The 19,903-nt window shown below is 40.0% G+C and overlaps 2 protein-coding genes across 2 annotated transcripts; both read right to left on the reverse strand.

The window, feature by feature from the left end:
• Positions 1 to 358: 358 nt before the first annotated feature.
• Positions 359 to 2,893, reverse strand: LOC140535531 (GTPase IMAP family member 9-like). The gene is made up of 3 exons (XM_072656929.1): positions 2,866 to 2,893; positions 1,349 to 1,986; positions 359 to 379 (listed from the first exon to the last, which is right to left on the reverse strand). Exons 1-3 carry the CDS (start codon positions 2,891 to 2,893, stop codon positions 359 to 361), a joined length of 687 nt encoding a protein of 228 aa, XP_072513030.1.
• A 4,020-nt stretch (positions 2,894 to 6,913) lies between these two features.
• Positions 6,914 to 19,345, reverse strand: LOC140535532 (GTPase IMAP family member 8-like). Its single transcript, XM_072656930.1, has 6 exons — positions 19,285 to 19,345; positions 16,875 to 17,600; positions 16,672 to 16,731; positions 15,176 to 15,835; positions 12,327 to 13,760; positions 6,914 to 6,990 (listed from the first exon to the last, which is right to left on the reverse strand). The coding sequence occupies exons 1-6, from the start codon at positions 19,343 to 19,345 to the stop codon at positions 6,914 to 6,916; spliced, it is 3,018 nt and encodes a 1,005-aa protein (XP_072513031.1).
• Positions 19,346 to 19,903: the final 558 nt, after the last annotated feature.

Genomic DNA, 19,903 nt, shown 5'->3' on the forward strand with positions numbered 1-19,903 from the left:
ATGGTTGACATGGTGTAACTAGGTGATTGCTATGTTGTTCAAGGTAATTGCTATGTGGCAACTATGATCTCCCCACATGGTTGCAATGGAGTTGCTATGTGGTTGCTATGCTATTTACGGTGGTTGCGATGTGGCAGTTATAATTTTCCACATGGCTGCAATGGTGTTACTAAGAATACTGCTATTATTAAATTTAGACCATCGGTTCCATTGAGATATGGTGGAAAAAACTTGCCTGTCTTGAAAACTGGGGCATTGATTTGGCCGTCAGAAATCTGGGAGAAAAATAGCTTTGCACAATCATCCATGTATTACTCACCCAAGTCATCCTGTTTACCACCACGAGAGAATATCTGCATCAGGCCCCCAAATCTTCCTCCTGGTTGTGGAATATAAATCATGAGCATAGTAAGGTGATTATTACAGTTTTCTGTAATAGTGCAATTCTAATACCTGATTTATTGCAAACAGTGATCAATTTCAACTAATGAAACTGTTTTTAACGGAATTTTTGTGACATACTTTTCTTTTTCGGTGCTGTCGGTTGAGCCGCTCTCTGTGCCGTTGATTCAGTCTCTGTCTGTGCCGTTGATTCAGTCTCTGTCTGTGCCGTTGATTCAGTCTCTGTCTGTGCCGTTGATTCAGTGTCTCTCTGTGCCGTTGATTCAGTGTCTCTCTGTGCCGTTGATTCAGTCTCTGTCTGTGCCGTTGATTCAGTCTCTGTCTGTGCCGTTGATTCAGTCTCTGTCTGTGTTGTTGATTCAATCTCTGTCTGTGTTGTTGATTCAGTCTCTGTGTGTGTTGTTGATTCAGTCTCTGTGTGTGTTGTTGATTCAGTCTCTGTCTGTGCGGTTGATTCAGTCTCTGTCTGTGCTGTCGGTTCAGTCTCTGTCTTTTCAGTTGATTCAGTCTCTTGTGTTGTTGATTCAGTGTCTGTCTGTGCTGTTGATTCAGTGTCTCTCTGTGCCGTTGATTCAGTCTTTGTCTGTGCCGTTGATTCAGTCTTTGTCTGTGCTGTTGATTCAGTCTCTGTGTGTGTTGTTGATTCAGTCTCTGTCTGTGCCGTTGATTCAGTGTCTGTCTGTGCCGTTGATTCAGTGTCTGTCTGTGCCGTTGATTCAGTGTCTGTCTGTGCCGTTGATTCAGTCTCTGTCTGTGCCGTCGATTCAGTCTCTGTCTTTTCAGTTGATTCAGTCTCTTGTGTTGTTGATTCAGTGTCTGTCTGTGCTGTTGATTCAGTGTCTCTCTGTGCCGTTGATTCAGTCTTTGTCTGTGCTGTTGATTCAGTCTTTGTCTGTGCTGTTGATTCAGTCTCTGTGTGTGTTGTTGATTCAGTCTCTGTCTGTGCCGTTGATTCAGGGTTTGTCTGTGTTGTTGATTCAGGGTCTGTTGGTGGTCGAAGCTTTTGCTGTTCTGTTGCAGGTGGAGTCATCACAAATACCTCCCATTTAAGGTGACCTCCTCCATTCTCTTCAACCATCTTCTCCATCAGCTCCACAAGAGCAGACGGACTGCTTCCACTTCTAAAGTCAAAATGCCAGTTACTGAACTCTGCTATGATCTCATCAGAGACATTCTCTTCACCTGGATCTACACTGCTGCCGGGTTGCGTCAGCACTATGGTGTGTTTACAGGCCTCCTCAGATAAAGACCGGAGGATGAAATTCAGCTGTTTCCTGTCTGCCTCAGTGAAGTCGTCTCGCTGTAGGACCAGAACTAGAACACGAGGTCCAGGAGGACACAGAGACATGCACTCTCTCACTCGCTCATCCAGTTCCTCGTTAGAGAGTTCAGTATCAAACAGGTGAGGAGTGGTGACGAGGCTGAAGCTTTTTCCCTTCACGTTTCCTCTTGCTCCCTCACTGCGGTGAGGAGGAGTTTCAGCATCGAACGCATCTCTTCCCAGAATGAAGTTTCCCACTCTTCTGTTTTCCTGGTCGTTCTTCCCCAGCAGCAGAATCCGCACTGCGTAATGACAGCGATACTCTTAAATCCACAATATTTCCCACAATTTCATGCAAATTCAAAAACACTCTAATGGTTAATGGTCCAACTTATGATTTCTGAAGAACAGAACATTTAAATGTAATTCAAAGAATTCAGTGTAGTAAATCCAGAGAGTAGGAATTCAGTGTAATTTACTGAATGGAGGCGGGGTTAGACTTCGCCTCCTCCGAGGTTGTAATGGATCTGTGCCACAAACAGGAGTTACGAGTTACTTTCCCATGTACTAATGTTATGCAGCTGTGACATCTAATGCTAGGTGGAAGGCCACGTTAGGTCTCTATCTGTAAATCTAGAAGCATTCCAACAAACTCCAACAAACCAAACAGCAAATTCTTCAACATTAATATATTACTACATTACCTGAAAATGAGCATCTGGTTATAAAGACACACATTATTAGTTAAAAACGTTCCAGTTTGCACTGAATTTCACATTCCTCCAGTGATTTCACATCTGTTTGAACTGCACACTTCACATCAGTCTACTCCCTCTACTATAAAGTCAACACTGGTTTTGGTTTGAGCCTGTCATACCTGCCTCTGTTCTGTTCTGTCATACCTGCCACTGTTCTGTTCTGTCATACCTGCCACTGTTCTGTTCTGTCATGCCTGCCTCTGTTCTGTTCTGTCATACCTGCCTCTGTTCTGTTCTGTCATACCTGCCACTGTTCTGTTCTGTCATACCTGCCACTGTTCTGTTCTGTCATACCTGCCTCTGTTCTGTTCTGTCATACCTGCCTCTGTTCTGTTCTGTCATACCTGCCACTGTTCTGTTCTGTCATGCCTGCCACTGTTCTGTCATGCCTGCCACTGTTCTGTTCTGTCATACCTGCCACTGTTCTGTTCTGTTCTGTCATACCTGCCACTGTTCTGTTCTGTCCTGTCATACCTGCCTCTGTTCTGTTCTGTCATACCTGCCTCTGTTCTGTTCTGTCATACCTGCCACTATTCTGTTCTGTCATACCTGCCACTGTTCTGTTCTGTCATGCCTGCCTCTGTTCTGTCATGCCTGCCACTGTTCTGTTCTGTCATGCCTGCCACTGTTCTGTTCTGTCATACCTGCCTCTGTTCTGTTCTGTCATACCTGCCACTGTTCTGTTCTGTCATACCTGCCTCTGTTCTGTTCTGTCATACCTGCCTCTGTTCTGTTCTGTCATACCTGCCACTATTCTGTTCTGTCATACCTGCCACTGTTCTGTTCTGTCATGCCTGCCTCTGTTCTGTCATGCCTGCCACTGTTCTGTTCTGTCATACCTGCCACTGTTCTGTTCTGTTCTGTCATACCTGCCACTGTTCTGTTCTGTCCTGTCATACCTGCCACTGTTCTGTTCTGTCATACCTGCCGCTGTTCTGTTCTGTCATGTCTGCCTCTGTTCTGTTCTGTCATGTCTGCCTCTGTTCTGTTCTGTCATGCCTGCCTCTGTTCTGTTCTGTCATGCCTGCCACTGTTCTGTCATGCCTGCCACTGTTCTGTCATGCCTGCCACTGTTCTGTTCTGTCATACCTGCCTCTGTTCTGTTCTGTCATACCTGCCACTGTTCTGTTCTGTCATACCTGCCTCTGTTCTGTTCTGTCATACTTGCCACTGTTCTGTTCTGTCATACCTGCCTCTGTTCTGTTCTGTCATACCTGCCACTGTTCTGTTCTGTCATACCTGCCTCTGTTCTGTTCTGTCATACTTGCCTCTGTTCTGTCATGTCTGCCTCTGTTTTGTGTTGCTGTGTGCTCCAAAGCTCTGTTTGCGTCTTGTCTGTCCTAGCCCTACCTGTCCATTAGTGTTTCCACCAGTGTCTCCTTTGTAACCACGCCCCCTTGTTACTCTCAGGTGTTCCTCATTATCCTCTGTATAAGTTACACTTTGTTTCAGTTGTGCCTTGTCTGGTCTTGTGCATGTTTGTGTTCATGATTGTGGGCGTTCATGTTTTTGTTTGTTTTGTTTTATATTTCTATATTAATAAATATCCTGTGTGTCCGCCTCCGTCTCCAAGTGTGAAAAACCGTGACAGAAGACCAGACCCACAAATGGATGTAGCAGGTAATCCCTGGGCCAGATGCGCTCTTAGGAAGGAGAAAGAGCCCTTCTCCACCCGAGGCTGCAGGAGACGGTTTTCCCTGCAGGAGAGGGTTCCCGGGTTCCCGGGTCTCTCCCTCATTTGAAAGTTTTCCCCTATGGAATGGGGAGGACTTTGAGGCAGAGATAGGGCTTGGTGCGGTTAGTCTGAGGGCAATGTAGACAAGGCTAACCGGGGAGCCTGGCATGAGCATCCTAGCTAGTGGGACATTTTTTACTTTCTCATGTACGTGCCCATTGCACCAGAGGAGGCTGTTTAAGCTCCAGCGTCTGTGCCCAAGGTCCCAGCTCCAGTGTCTTCGTCCAGGCCTCCTGCCTCTGTTCCTGTCCCAGCAGTGGTGTCTGCATCTGCTACAGGGCAAGCAGTGCAGGCTGCCCCTGTTTCTGTTCCGGCAGTGGTATCTGCGCCTGCTACCAGAGCCGGCCCCCAGGTCGTCTGCTCCAGTGCCTATGGCTCCCAGGTCGTCTGCTCCAGTGCCTATGGCTCCCAGGTCGTCTGCTCCAGTGCCTATGGCTCCAAGGTCGTCTCCCCCAGTGGCAGCGAAGAATTTGGTATGACAGCGGTTCCCAATCTTAGTCTGGAAGTAACCCTAACTCTGAATCCAAATAATCAGTTCATTAACAAGCCGTGTGTGTGTGAGAAAACCCTAAAATGTCCAGGGTGAGAAACTATGCTGTTTTATTTTTGCCTCTACTCAGGAATGATCACTCTGTGTCACCAGTGTTTGATATTAAATGTATTTATTTATAATGTATCAGTGTTTTATTATAAAACTGTTGTTTTTACTAGTAATTACACCTGATCAAATACCACTGGCTTTAAATGATCTAATGAACTGTGATTTATAGAAACAGGTCAGTATTAATACATTTCAGTACATTAAATAAGTAAGTAAGTAAGTAAGTAAAGTTTTCACATATAAAAGGTGCTGAATATGTGGTTAAACCTCGTATAGACTCTGGTAGTAACTCACTACTATCACTGTCTCTGTCTATAAGACACACTGCTGAACTGCATTAAACACTGGACTGGAACAGGCTTCTCTTTTTCATTACTCATTATTTTAAAATGATTTTAATTGGGTTTTACAGAAACTGGATACTTACAGATACTCGACGCCATTTCTGGGGGCTTTTGGAGCTGAAATCTAAAGTGGAATCAGGAAACTTTCAGCAGCTCCCTCTCCGAATCACAGGATCTGGTGTTTATAGTGTAGACTATTATTTATCCTCACATTTAGTCTGAAAGCTCATCTTACATCTCACTTCTAAATATAGCGTAATCTGAAGCCCTGGGTCCGCCTCTCTGATCCAGGGTCTGTCTGTGGCTCTGTCTTCATAACTTTCATAACGACATATTCATATTCACAGTATTGTTGAGTCCTACCTGGGTTTAAACCTACACTGGGATCAGTTCACTCACTGTATGTGCTCCTGAGCACTTGGGGTCTACGCCTAATTCCTAAACTCCATTTCTGCGTCATTACAATTCACACATCTGCCACTAGATGGCGCTATAGTATCATCAGCGGCTGTTACAGCGCTGTCTCTTTACTGATGGTTTGCCAGGTAAGTAAGGTAAGGCAAGACGACTGTAAGCACACCTTCAATTCAGATATTTTAATATTCCAGTGAAGTACACTGAAGTTATGCAAAACTATAGTCCATATTTATCGAAATATGATATTATTTATGTAAACAAAATAGTACAGATGTAATGTACCCTTCTCACCAACGATTGCTGTTGTTTATTCTTGTAAGAATGATTTCAGCCCTTAGATTACTGCTATAATACACAGTACACACAAATATATCATACCATTAATTATGCTTATTCATAACACATGACATCATCTTTTGATAAATACATTAATTAATAATAAAAAGACAGAAAAAGGTATATTACTGTACATAAATATACTCTTAATATTATAAATAAAACGACTGGAATCCAATCAGGATACTTCATACCCTTATTACTGTGATTGACAGGTGTTTGAACCAATCGGCGTCCTGTATTGTCCCACCAACGGCCAATCGTTGGTCAAACTGAGCAGGTTCAGCTGCGGGTCTGGGGAGGAGGGGGCGGGACAGGCAGTTCTCCAGTGTTTTGTAATTAGTCTGCGGTAGACATTTAAAACTACTGCGGTCATTTAGCACTCGCTGTTCCCTGTTGGTCCTTTAAAAATCTCAAATCCCTCGTTTGAAGCCAACACGGCAGCTCTGATGATCTGTAAACCATACCCCTCACCAACTACCTGGTGAAATGAGCTGAAGATCAGCGAATGAACGCAGCGGGTCACGAGCCGGAGTCTCCGTTTTTAAATGAAAACGCTCGCGAGTTCAGTTCTGAGGTAAACCGTTGAGAACCGTTGGAGCTCCGAGCTTCGCTTAGGCTCTTTCAGGTGAGACCAGTGTGTTTAATAACCCTCAATATTTACTCATATTTAATGTAGAGTTCAGCTGTTTGTGCTGCTTTTTACACAGTAACATTGGTTGAGACTGGATATGTAGAAATACTCAAGTATTTGAACTGTTTAACGGGCTTATAAGTTACAGCTCTGTTCAGAAATCGTCAAGTAAACACAGATTTAGGAGCTGCTGGTGTTAAATATTAAACCCACACAGATTAAGACTAATGAAACTATATATTATCATGTTTATTGAGGGAAAATCCAATGTTCAAATTAGCTCACTACAATTTCCTAATTTAACCACATTCCTCAACGACTTCTCATCAGTCTGTTCCCACTGGGGTAGATGTAGTAGATGTAGTAGTAGGAGTAGTAGATGTAGATGTAGTAGATGTAGGAGTAGTGGTTGACAGTAGATGTAGCTAAGAGTAGATGTAGTAGTAGTGGTAGTAGATGTAGATGTAGTAGATGTAGGAGTAGTGGTTGACAGTAGATGTAGCTAAGAGTAGATGTAGTATTAGTAGTAGATGTAGTAGTAGATGTAGTATTAGTAGTAGATGTAGTAGTAGATGTAGTATTAGTGGTAGATGTAGTAGTAGATGTAGGAGTAGATGTAGGAGTAGATGTAGGAGTAGATGTAGATGTAGTATTAGTGGTAGTAGTAGGAGTAGATGTAGTAGTAGTAGATGTAGTATTAGTGGTAGATGTAGTAGTAGTGGTTGACAGTAGATGTAGCTAAGAGTAGATGTAGTATTAGTAGTAGATGTAGTAGTAGATGTAGTATTAGTAGTAGATGTAGTAGTAGATGTAGTATTAGTGGTAGATGTAGTAGTAGATGTAGGAGTAGATGTAGTAGTAGATGTAGCTAAGAGTAGATGTAGATGTAGTATTAGTGGTAGTAGTAGGAGTAGATGTAGTAGTAGTAGATGTAGTATTAGTAGTAGATGTAGTAGTAGATGTAGTATTAGGAGTAGTAGATGTAGATGTAGTATTAGTGGTTGACAGTAGATGTAGCTAAGAGTAGTAGTAGATGTAGTAGTAGATGTAGTTTTAGTAGTAGATGTAGGAGTAGTTTTAGTAGTATTAGTAGTAGTAGATGTAGGAGTAGTTTTAGTAGTAGTAGATGTAGCTAGGAGTAGTAGTAGTAGTAGGAGTATATGTAGTATTAGTAGGAGTAGTAGATGTAGTAGTAGATGTAGTATTAGTAGTAGATGTAGTTTTAGTAGTAGTAAAAATAGAAGTACTAGTAAAAGTAGTAGTAGTAGAAGTATTAGTAGGAGTAGTATTAGTAATAGTAGATGTAGGAGTAGTATTAGTAGTAGATGTAGGAGTAGTATTAGTAGTAGTAGATGTAGTAGTAGTTTTAGTAGTAGTAGATGTAGGAGTAGTTTTAGTAGTAGTAGATGTAGTATTAGTAGTAGATGTAGGAGTAGTAATAGTAGTAGTAGATGTAGTATTAGTGGTAGATGTAGTAGTAGGAGTAGATGTAGTATTAGTAGGAGTAGTATTAGTAGTAGTAGATGTAGTAGTAGGAGTAGATGTAGTAGTGGTAGGAGTAGTATTAGTAGTAGTAGATGTAGCTAGGAGTAGTAGTAGTAGTAGATGTAGTAGTAGTAGTAGTAGATGTAGCTAGGAGTAGTAGTTTTAGTATTAGTAGATGTAGGATTAGTTGTAGTAGTAGTAGAAGTAGTATTAGTAGTAGATGTAGTAGGAGGAGTAGATGTAGCTAGGAGTAGTATTAGTAGTAGTAGATGTAGTAGTAGGAGTAGATGTAGTAGTGGTAGGAGTAGTATTAGTAGTAGTAGATGTAGTAGTAGTAGTAGATGTAGCTAGGAGTAGTAGTTTTAGTATTAGTAAATGTAGGATTAGTAGTAGTAGTAGATGTAGCTAGGAGTAGTAGTAGGAGTAGATGTAGAGGTAGGAGATGTAGTATTAGTAGTAGATGTAGTAGTGGTAGTAGTTTTAGTAGTAGTAGATGTAGGAGTAGTTGTAGTAGTAGTAGGAGTAGTATTAGTAGTAGATGTAGTAGTAGGAGTAGATGTAGTAGTGGTAGGAGTAGTTGTAGTAGTGGTAGTAGATGTAGTAGTAGGAGTAGATGTAGTAGTGGTAGGAGTAGTTGTAGTAGTTGTAGTAGAGGTCATAGTACTAGTAGAGGTAAACAACTTCCAAATTTAACCACATTCCTCCACGTCTTTTCAACTAATCTGTGCCCTCTGGGGTAGATGTAGTATTAGTAGTTGAGGTAGTAGAAGTATTAGTAGGAGTAGTTTTAGTAGTAGTAGATGTAGTATTAGTAGTATTAGTAGATGTAGTAGTAGGAGTAGTTTTAGTAGTAGTAGATGTAGTAGTAGTGGTAGTAGTAAACGTAGAAGTAGTAGTAGTATTAGTAGATGTAGCCTGCTTACTTTGTAGTTTTTCTATTATTTTACTATCATTTAAAGTCTTAGTACTTAATGAAATATCCTGAACTGGACGACATCTGGTGGACCCTTCTCTTTGGCTCTTTCAGGTAAGAATGCTATGTATAATTAATGTATAATATATACTAATATCTTAAAGTTACTTTGAGTGTTTGTGCTGCTTTTTAGAGAAAAACAACCTTAAAATTATTCAGATTAGTTGGTTGATCCTGGATTTGTAAAAATATTAAAGTATTTGAACTGTTAACTGTAATGGGCTTATATGTTATGTTTCTGTTCAGAAATCAAGTCACACAGTCAAGTAAACACAGATTTAGGGCTGGTTATTATATTAAATACACACACACATACACACACAATAAGACTAAATAACCTACATATTAAGTGAAAACTCAGTGTTAAAATGACCACTTCCAAGTTCAACCACGTTTCCTCAATGTCCTTTAAACTAATCTGTTCCCACTGGGGTAGACAAAGTATTAGTAGTTGATATAAAGTAGTAGCAGTATTAGTACTAGTAGAAGTAGTATTATAAGTAGTAGTGGTAGTAAAATTAGAAGTAGTTTTAGTAGTAGCAGTATTAGTACTAGTAGAAGTAGTATTATAAGTAGTAGTGGTAGTAAAATTAGAAGTAGTTTTAGTAGTAGCAGTATTAGTACTAGTAGAAGTAGTATTATAAGTAGTAGTGGTAGTAAAATTAGGAGTAGTTTTAGATGTAGATGTAGATGTAGCTGTAGGAGTAGATGTAGTAGTAGAACAAAAAAGTAATAGTAGTAATAGTATAGTATAACTAAACTAGGAGTTTTCTAATATTATACTACCACTTAAAATCTTAGATGACGTCAGGTGGATCAGACGTCCAATGGACCACCACCATCACCGTTTTCAGTCTACCCGAGAGGCTGGCCTGCACCTACGTCCCAGACCTTTTACTGTCATGTCACTGATGATATGTACAGCTGTGGCCCAAAAGAACCAGAGTTTGACCTCCCTGTGCCAGTACAGTTCAGAAGGAATTGTACAATTATATTACGCTTGAGTGAAACACAGACAACATTTGGAATAAATCAATTTTTTAGTAAATTAAAAAGTGTGGACATAAAATGATTAGGAACATTATTTAAAACATACATACAGCATCCATAATGGTGATCATCTCAAATCACAGAAAAGGCTTTTTAGACTAATTAAATCATTAGTTTTAATTTTAAGGACATCTGATCACATTATTCAAACACTACCAAAATGTTCAGATTAAATAATAAGCAAACAAAATAAAGGATAAACACAGTCTGCATATACAGCAAACTGTGCCGATGAGACACAGGGTTACATATGGACAAACGAAGAGGAGGCAGGACAGATAAACACTATAAAAGTGGAATGGATTAAAAGTATCCATTATTATTTATTGATTATGCTATAATCCATTACACATATTTATGCCATATTTGTAATATAATCAGTCATTGTTTAGGCAAACATGATTATTAAAAAGTAAACATTACTGATTTTAATTACACTCACCAAAAACTACCACTGGTGTGTTCAAAGAAACATGAAATTACTGTCACACAAAAACCTTGTATCTCCATTTTTGCTGTTTTTGACTCTTTGTCATAATGTGAAGCAGTTGTTGTTGGTAGTAGTTCTTTACTTATTCTTTATTATTCTCTGTCTGTACTGTGTTGTGTTGTCTGTCCGCACTTGTTTGTGTTGCACTTGTGTTCTATATGCACTGTCTATGTTGCACCATGGTCCTGGAGGAACGTTGTTTAGTTTCACTGTGTACTCTGTATGTAGCTGAAATGACAATTAAACCCACTTGACTTGACTTGACTTGGCTTGACATTTGTAAGGGCTGGCTCCAGGGCTCAGCCACCTCGGGCCACCAGAGGGAGACAAAATGTATCTTCTGGAGCCAATCAAGCCCAACACCTGGGCTAAGGGCTTCATTGGGGAGACACACAGACACACATTGCTGTCACGAGGACAGCCGGGCAAAGGGTTGAGAACTCTTGCACTCCCCTCATCTTTGCTCTTCCCATGACTCTTGAGTCCTCTTTAAAAAAACTGCACTCCAGTTAATTTTCTTCTGTGGGTCCTACTAACCACTAGCTCACCTAGTAAGTAGGTTGTGCTGTAACCAACACTAGGTTTGATTCCCTTCTCAGGGTGAGCCACTACAACTTTTTGTGATGAATGGACCAATAGAAATGCTCCACAATGACTTGGAAAAAAATATTTTTTTTATTGACTTCCTTTGAAGAAGAAGGAGAGCTGGGCAGGGAGGGATCAGATGACGATGCCAAGACGAGGAAGATGACTCCACCTTTCCTGCCCAAAAGCCTAGACCTCCCAACGCCGCCGACATGGGCTCTTAGGCTGACAGCAACCTGTATGAGGTGTGTAAACGGGCCGCCGCCAAACTGGCCATACCGTGGTTAGGTGCACTTAACGAAGATGGGACCTTTATGATTAAAAACAGCTCCCCCACCTCAAACCCCCTGTCAGGGCCCTGTGTAGTATATAGATAGGACAGCTGGTTTTAGGAGGTACGATCAGCTTTTTGTGTCATAAACTCTTTTTAAAGTTACCCTTGTCTTGTCAGCGGTTGTCACACTGGATTGTGGGTCCTATTGCTGTGGCATACGAATGTAGGGCTTAGAACTACAGAGGGACATGTTTGCGTGATCCTACAGGCTGCATGTTTCAGGTTCATTCCTTGCCCAAGGTAATTCCCATAGTGAAACACCTCACTCTGTTATCAAATAACCAGGAATTACGTTCAGTAACCCAACATTTTTCCACCTCCTGTAAAGTTTCCATTTTTGGGAGATGAGGATTTTCATACAGATGCAGCAGACTGACATTAGGTTAGAATACTACTTTTATGATAATTTCACTGGAGCATCATTTTGGACTTCTCAAGCAATCACACATTTTGATTCATTTTTTAGTTCGTCAATTTCTGCTCGTAATTTCTGAATTTCCTCACTTTTTTGACCCTCAGTGAGTTTATAGAGATTCTCCAGAAGCTCATACCGTTTCTGATGCTGTTCAGTGAGCCCCAGTATATGTTTATTTTGTCTTTCATTGAAGTCATTGAATTGCTCTGCCTGCTTCCTGGCAATATCTTCATATTTACTCTTCATGTCCTTCATTTCCTGATCATGCTTCTTTTCCAATTCCTCACGTTCCTTCTTCTCTCTAGCCATGCTTTCTTCCTCTCTCCTCTTAATGTTCTGCTGACATTCTCTTCGTATCTCCTCTTCTCTTTCCTGCAGTCTTTTTCTTTCTTCCTCTCTTTTCTCGTCTTCTTGTCTTCTTCTCTCCTGCTCTTCCCTCCTCATTTTCTCCATCTCTGCTACCATTGCACATTTCTTTTTCTCGTACTCTTTGTCTTTTCGCTCACTTGTTTCCCTCCACTTTCGTTTCTCCTCTTCTCGCCGAAGTCTTTCTTCTTTCATACCCCTTTCAAAGTTCTCTCTCATTCTGTCTTGTTCTTCTTGTTTTGCTTGTAGCTCTTCAGCGTGTTTCTGCTTTCTCTGATGGTCTTCTTCCTTTAGTTCCTGCTTCTGTCTTTTCATCTCGTCTTCCCATTCCATCAGTTTATGCTTCAGGTCCTCTTGTATTTCCTTCTTCTCGTGTTCAGCTTCTTTTATTTTCCTCTCCCAAGTATGCCTCTCATCCACTTCTTCTTTTCTCCTTCTATCCTCCTCTAGATCTCTCTTTCTAATTTCTTCATCTTGTCTCTTTCTCAGATCTTCCATGGCTTGTTTTTGTTGATTTCTGAAATGTTCTTTATCTTGTTTGTATCTCTCTTCTCTCTTTTTGTCCTCCTCATCTCTCTCATTCAGCTGCTTTTCAAATTCATCTCTCTGCTTTTTATTCTCCATTTCTAACTCATTAATCCTGCTTTGCCATTTCTCCATTTGCTTTCTTGTTTCTTCTGACCTCACTCTGTCCTCCATCTCCTGTTTCTTCTTTTCTATTTCATCTTTTTCCTCAAACTCCTTTTTAAGAGTTTCCATCTTTTCTCTATATTTTCTCTCTATTTGCTGTTTTTCATAATCAGCCTTTTGTTTTTCTTCCTCCAGTCTTTTCTTCAGCTCTTCCATTCCTTGGCTGTATTTGCTTTTTAGTTTCTCTTTTTCAGCTTCAATCTCTTGCTCTTTCTCTTTCAGAATTTCCTCAATTTTCTTTTTGATGGACATTTCTGCCTCTTGGAACATGCTGTTTGTAAAGAACTGACTTGATGTGTTTGAGTTTATCACAGTTTCAATCTGTGTCAGTAGTTCAGAGACTTGGGTGCGGTCGTTTTTTTCTCGGTTATTGAATAACACAATCCTGTTTCCACAGTCTCTGAGCATCTTCTTGACTGGCTCAATTGTACATTTCTCTAAGTACTGGTTTATTGTCTGATCTTCCAGGTCATCTGCTCTAGTGAACAGCACTATGCTGAACATTGCAGCCTTTGGACCAAAGATCTTTTTTATCAGCTCTAAAGTCTCCACATCTTCTTTGGTGTTTCTTCCGATGCTCAGTACAATGATGAACGCATGGGGTCCAGGTGCTGACATCGAGATGCACTTCACAATTTCCTGTTGTATTTCTTCCTCTGACAGTGTGGCATCAAACAGGCCTGGAGTGTCAACAACAGCAACTGTTCTCCCCAGCACCTCACCAGTTTCTTTTTGGCAAACCTTTGTCACAGAATTCATACTGGCTTCAGTAACAAATTCCTTTCTTCCCAGGATAGTGTTTCCTGTTGCACTCTTTCCATTCCCAGTCTTTCCAATCAACACCACTCGTAAGCAACTGGAAACCCATTCTTCCTCTTCATCACCTGAAGAAAACATTAGTACTAGTTATTCATTGTGTTACTTTACAATGTGTTCCTCAGGTAAACCTCATGATTACAGTTTAAAGTGCTGCTCTAAACCCTTTACAAATGTCTGTATTTCTGTTTAAGATTTAAGCTATAATTTGGTCAGATCTTCATCTTATTTCTCTCACTACATGAAGAGAATGACACAAGTTATGTAAATTAATTTCCTGAGCAAACTCAGTACTGAGCATATCCAAATAATGTGCAGCTCTAGGAATATTGGTGTAGTTTTGGTGTAGTTGTAATCAGGTACCAGCAACATCTACAGGAGAATATCAGATTATCCATCTGTTGCCTGAAGCGTAACTGTAAATGGGCCAAGAAAAAGATACTAGGCACACAAATATGTCTAAAAAGAAATGGGTAAAGCAGGAGAAAATCCCCATTTTGAAGTCGTAGGACTCTAAAAAGAGTCCTCCACCCAGTATTGCAAAATTAAACCCGATTATCGAAAATGTTTGACTGATGTTCACATACTTTTTTTTCAAATATATTTAATGTTGGATCATTCTAAAATAAAATAAAATAAATAAACTTCTATTATAAACTATAATATATTATTATGATTATTATGATGATTATCATCATGTTTTTCTAGTTTAAGAACTTATGATAAAGATCTAATGACATTTATGATTACATTTATTTAAAAAAACTGAAATTGTAAATGAGTCACAAGCTTTCTAACAACATGTTATCATTTAATGAAGAATAAGTATGAACACAACACAAATACATACACAAATACAATATTTTCCAATAAGTACTGCCATGCCGAAGATGCTTCTGTGATCTAAATATCATAGATTTGTGAGTAGATCTTAAACAAGCTGGGCAGCAAGACAACCCAATAACATTTTAGAACTAGAGGCCTTCTACAAAGAGGAGTGGGCAAACATCCAACTACAATAACGGAAAGACATTTAGCTACAAAAACCGTGTGTGAGCTTTCTGCTAAAGCTGGTGTTAAAGTCTCTGTAAGGTTGCCAACCTTTGAACACTGATGATTTAGACTTTTATGTTGTGATGGAAAATTTCAAAATATTATGTTTTATATTTGATTAGCTACAGAGGGTGTGTTTACTACTTCTCAATTACAAAAAGATGTAATTTGACCAAGGGTGCCCAGTCATTTTTATTGGAATCTGCAGCCACTGTGGCTTCCACTGGACACTGCTGATGTAAATTGAAAGCAGTGTTAAATTATAGACAGTAATAAACACTGATTAATCTTATTTTGTCTGTGTGTATAACTATATTGCAATACACTGCTTTTAAATATAATATTTGACATTCTTTGTTAATACAGTGTCCAGAATCACTGCTGAAGAACTCTGAGGGATTGCTTGAATGAACATAGTCAAAGCACCTACCTTCTGACTGGAGCTTCCTCCTTAACTCCTGGATTTCCTTCTCCTTTTTGCTCAGCTCTTCTTTATGCTCTTCCTCCACTTCACGTCTGACTCTTTCTTCCAGAGCCCTCATATACATGTCAAGAGAATACGGCTGTGCTTCTATCTTTTTTATAATATCCTCCAGCAGCTTGTCACCTGCTTGTTTGAAGGATTTCCTCAACTCTGTTTTCACTATTATGTGTCTCTGATCACACACAGCAAGAAAGTCCCTTATTTCAGTAAACTCTGTGACAGGTTGACTGATCGCATGCTCTGTTGTAAACAGGACTATTAAATTGTCTTTCACTCTGGAGCTGAAACTGTCCTGAATCTTCTTCATTTCTCCTTTGTGTTCATCAGTGAGGGGACCAACAGGAACGACGAAGAGGAAAGCATGGACTCCAGGGTCACAGAGAGAGACACAGTGGAGAGCTTCATACTTCACTTCCTTCTCTTGAGTGTAGCAGAGAGCTGGTATCTCCACCAGGGTAACTGAGCGTCCAGACACGACTCCAGTTCTCCTCACACACGTTAAGCTGGGCTCTGGACTGCGCTGGCTCTGGCCCAGTATGAGGTCTGATATGGAGGCTTTCTGTGCTCCATCATGCCCACACAGCACCAGGTTCAACCTCTGAGACTCTAAATGAGAAAAACAACATATCGTATTAGTCAGGTTTAGAACAGAGACCTCTACAATTAAGAACGAGAAATTCACATGAGCAAAACTGCCCCCTTCACTGGACCCCAAGTCTGAACATTTTAATTAACATTTAAATTGTGGCCAACTAAGAGCTGAATTATTGATGTATTTCTGTGTAAACTGTTCACATAGTAATAATATAGGGGTGAGAAACATTTCATTTAAAACTAGAAATGTGCATTTCCATAGGAAACTGCAGAATAATCATGCAGCTGAATTGTGCAGGTCAATTCTAGGTGGTTGCTAGGCAGTTGCTATACTGTTTCAACTAACAGTACCAACTGCATAGAAATTATGGTTGGTAAGTTGCTTACTATGGTCTTGCTAATCAGTTTCTCTGCTGTTCCAAGTGGCTGTTATGCTGTTGCCAAGCAGTTGCTATGTTTCCCAGGGTGTGGCTAAGTTTTTGTTAAATGGGGGTGGGGTGCTGCTAGACAGTCGCTATCCCATACATGATGGTTGACATGGTGTAGCTAGGTGATTGCTATTCTGTTTAAGGTAATTGCTATGTGGCAACTATGATCTCCCCACATGGTTGCAATGGAGTTGCTATGTGGTTGCTATGCTATTTAAGGTGGTTGCGATGTGGCAGTTATAATTTTCCACATGGCTGCAATGGTGTTACTAAGAATACTGCTATTATTAAATTTAGACCATCGGTTCCATTGAGATATGGCGGAAAAGAACTTGCCTGTCTTGAAAACTGGGGCATTGATTTGGCCGTCAGAAATCTGGGAGAAAAATAGCTTTGCACAATCATCCATGTATTACTCACCCAAGTCATCCTGTTTACCACCACGAGAGAATATCTGCATCAGGCCCCCAAATCTTCCTCCTGGTTGTGGAATATAAATCATGAGCATAGTAAGGTGATTATTACAGTTTTCTGTAATAGTGCAATTCTAATACCTGATTTATTGCAAACAGTGATCAATTTCAACTAATGAAACTGTTTTTAACGGAATTTTTGTGACATACTTTTCTTTTTCGGTGCTGTCGGTTGAGCCGCTCTCTGTGCCGTTGATTCAGTGTCTCTCTGTACTGTTGATTCAGTCTCTGTCTGTCGTGTTGGTTCAGTGTCTGTCTGTGTTGTTGGTTCAGGGTCTGTTGGTGGTCGAGGCTTTTGCTGTTCTGTTGCAGGTGGAGCCATCACAAATTCCTCCCATTTAAGGTGACCTCCTCCATTCTCTTCAACCATCTTCTCCATCAGCTCCACAAGAGCAGACGGACTGCTTCCACTTCTAAAGTCAAAATGCCTGTTACTGAACTCTGTTATGATCTCATCAGAGACATTCTCTTCATCTGGATCTACACTGCTGCCGGGTTGCGTCAGCACTATGGTGTATTTACAGGCCTCCTCAGATAAAGACCGGAGGATGAAATTCAGCTGTTTCCTGTCTGCCTCAGTGAAGTCGTCTCGCTGTAGGACCAGAACTAGAACATGAGGTCCAGGAAGACACAGAGACATGCACTCTCTCACTCGCTCATCCAGTTCGTCGTTAGAGAGTTCAGTATCAAACAGGTGAGGAGTGGTGACGAGGCTGAAGCTTTTTCCCTTCACGTTTCCTCTTGCTCTCTCACTGCGTTGAGGAGGAGTTTCAGCATCGAACGCATCTCTTCCCAGAATGAAGTTTCCCACTCTTCTGTTTTCCTGGTCGTTCTTCCCCAGCAGCAGAATCCGCACTGCGTAATGACAGCGATACTCTTAAATCCACAATATTTCCCACAATTTCATGCAAATTCAAAAACACTCTAATGGTTAATGGTCCAACTTATGATTTCTGAAGAACAGAACATGTAATTGAAAGAATTCAGTGTAGTAAATCCAGAGAGTAGGAATTCAGTGTAACTTACTGTATGGAGGCGGGGTTAGACTTTGCCTCCTCCGAGGTTGTGATGGATCTGTGCCACAAACAGGAGTTACGAGTTACTTTCCCATGTACTAATGTTATGCAGCTGTGACATCTAATGCTAGGTGGAAGGCCACGTTAGGTCTCTATCTGTAAATCTAGAAGCATTCCAACAAATCCTCCAATGTTGAGATATCACCGCATTACTTAATATGAACATGCTGTTTTTATTCATACAAATATTATTAGTTAAAAACATTCACTTTTGCACTGAATTCCAAATGATTCGGGTGTTTCAGCTGTTTTAAACTAAACTACCAATTCAAAAAAGATTCACTACATTAGATCTGTCCATCAGACTGCACACTTCACATCAGTGTACTCCTTATACTTTAAAGTCAACACTGGTTCTGGTTTGAACACTATCGTATAGTCCACCGGTGTGAACATTGTGAAAAATTATTTTAGTCTTTATGTAGATATTTCATATGGAATAATGGTGACATTCAGTACAGGAACTGTACTTTTGCTGAACTAATAACAAACTTTCATGTAAAACCAATCAATAACTTACCAAAAATGTTTGGCCCTTTTTAAATGTTCTGTTATCGGTGAAGAATTCAATATGACGGCGGTTACTGATCCTAGTCCTGAAGTAACCCTAACTCTGAATCCAAATAATCAGTTCATTAACAAGCCTTCTCTCTCTGTGTTGGTGTGTGTGTGTGTGTGTGTGAGTGTATAAAACCCTAAAATGTCCAGGGTGAGAAACTATGCTGTTTTATTTTTGCCTCTACTCAGGAATTATCACTCTGTGTCACCAGTGTTTGATATTAAATGTATTTATTTATAATGTATCAGTGTTTTATTATAAAACTGTTGTTTTTACTAGTAATTACACCTGATCAAATACCACTGGCTTTAAATGATCTAATGAACTGTGATTTATAGAAACAGGTCAGTATTAATACATTTCAGTACATTAAATAAGTAAGTAAGTAAGTAAGTAAAGTTTTCACATATAAAAGGTGCTGAATATGTGGTTAAACCTCGTATAGACTCTGGTAGTAACTCACTACTATCACTGTCTCTGTCTATAAGACACACTGCTGAACTGCATTAAACACTGGACTGGAACAGGCTTCTCTTTTTCATTACTCATTATTTTAAAATGATTTTAATTGGGTTTTACAGAAACTGGATACTTACAGATACTCGATGCCATTTCTGGGGGCTTTTGGAGCTGAAATCTAAAGTGGAATCAGGAAACTTTCAGCAGCTCCCTCTCCGAATCACAGGATCTGGTGTTTATAGTGTAGACTATTATTTATCCTCACATTTAGTCTGAAAGCTCATCTTACATCTGACTTCTAAATATAGCGTAATCTGAAGCCCTGGGTCCGCCTCTCTGATCCAGGGTCTGTCTGTGGCTCTGTCTTCATAACTTTCATAACGACATATTCATATTTATGATCATAAATAACAGTATTGTTGAGTGTTACCTGGGTTTAAACCTACACTGGGATCAGTTCACTCACTGTATGTGCTCCTGAGCACTTGGGGTCTACGCCTAATTCCTAAACTCCATTTCTGCGTCATTACAATTCACACATCTGCCACTAGATGGCGCTATAGTATCATCAGCGGCTGTTACAGCGCTGTCTCTTTACTGATTACTGGTTTTGCCAGGTAAGTAAGGTAAGGCAAGACGACTGTAAGCACCCCTTCAATTCAGATATTGTAATATTCCAGTGAAGTACACTGAAGTTATGCAAAACTATAGTCCATATTTATCGAAATATGATATTATTTATGTAAACAAAATAGTACAGATGTAATGTACCCTTCTCACCAACGATTGCTGTTGTTTATTCTTGTAAGAATGATTTCAGCCCTTAGATTACTGCTATAATACACAGTACACACAAATATATCATACCATTAATTATGCTTATTCATAACACATGACATCATCTTTTGATAAATACATTAATTAATAATAAAAAGACAGAAAAAAGTATATTACTGAACATAAATATACTCTTAATATTATAATTAAAACGACTGGAATCCAATCAGGATTGTTCATACCCTTATTACTGTGATTGACAGGTGTTTGAACCAATCGGCGTCCTGTATTGTCCCACCAACGGCCAA

Source organism: Salminus brasiliensis, chromosome 15 (assembly GCF_030463535.1).
Source record: "Salminus brasiliensis chromosome 15, fSalBra1.hap2, whole genome shotgun sequence".
Taxonomy (NCBI): domain Eukaryota; kingdom Metazoa; phylum Chordata; class Actinopteri; order Characiformes; family Bryconidae; genus Salminus; species Salminus brasiliensis.

Bases quoted from the DNA above. Each gene is read 5' to 3' on its own strand.
- LOC140535531 (XM_072656929.1), bottom strand. From the start codon at position 2,893: ATGACAGGACAGAACAGAACAGTGGCAG. The intron at 1,987-2,865 runs GTATGACAGAAC...TGTGGATTTAAG, and splicing joins ACAGAACAGAACAGTGGCAG to AGTATCGCTGTCATTACGCA. The intron at 380-1,348 runs GCACAGACAGAG...TTCCACAACCAG, and splicing joins AGACAAACCCTGAATCAACG to GAGGAAGATTTGGGGGCCTG.
- LOC140535532 (XM_072656930.1), bottom strand. From the start codon at position 19,345: ATGACGCAGAAATGGAGTTTAGGAATTAGGCGTAGACCCCAAGTGCTC. The intron at 17,601-19,284 runs GTGAGTGAACTG...TGTGGATTTAAG, and splicing joins AGTGCTCAGGAGCACATACA to AGTATCGCTGTCATTACGCA. The intron at 16,732-16,874 runs GTATGTCACAAA...TTCCACAACCAG, and splicing joins GACAGCACCGAAAAAGAAAA to GAGGAAGATTTGGGGGCCTG.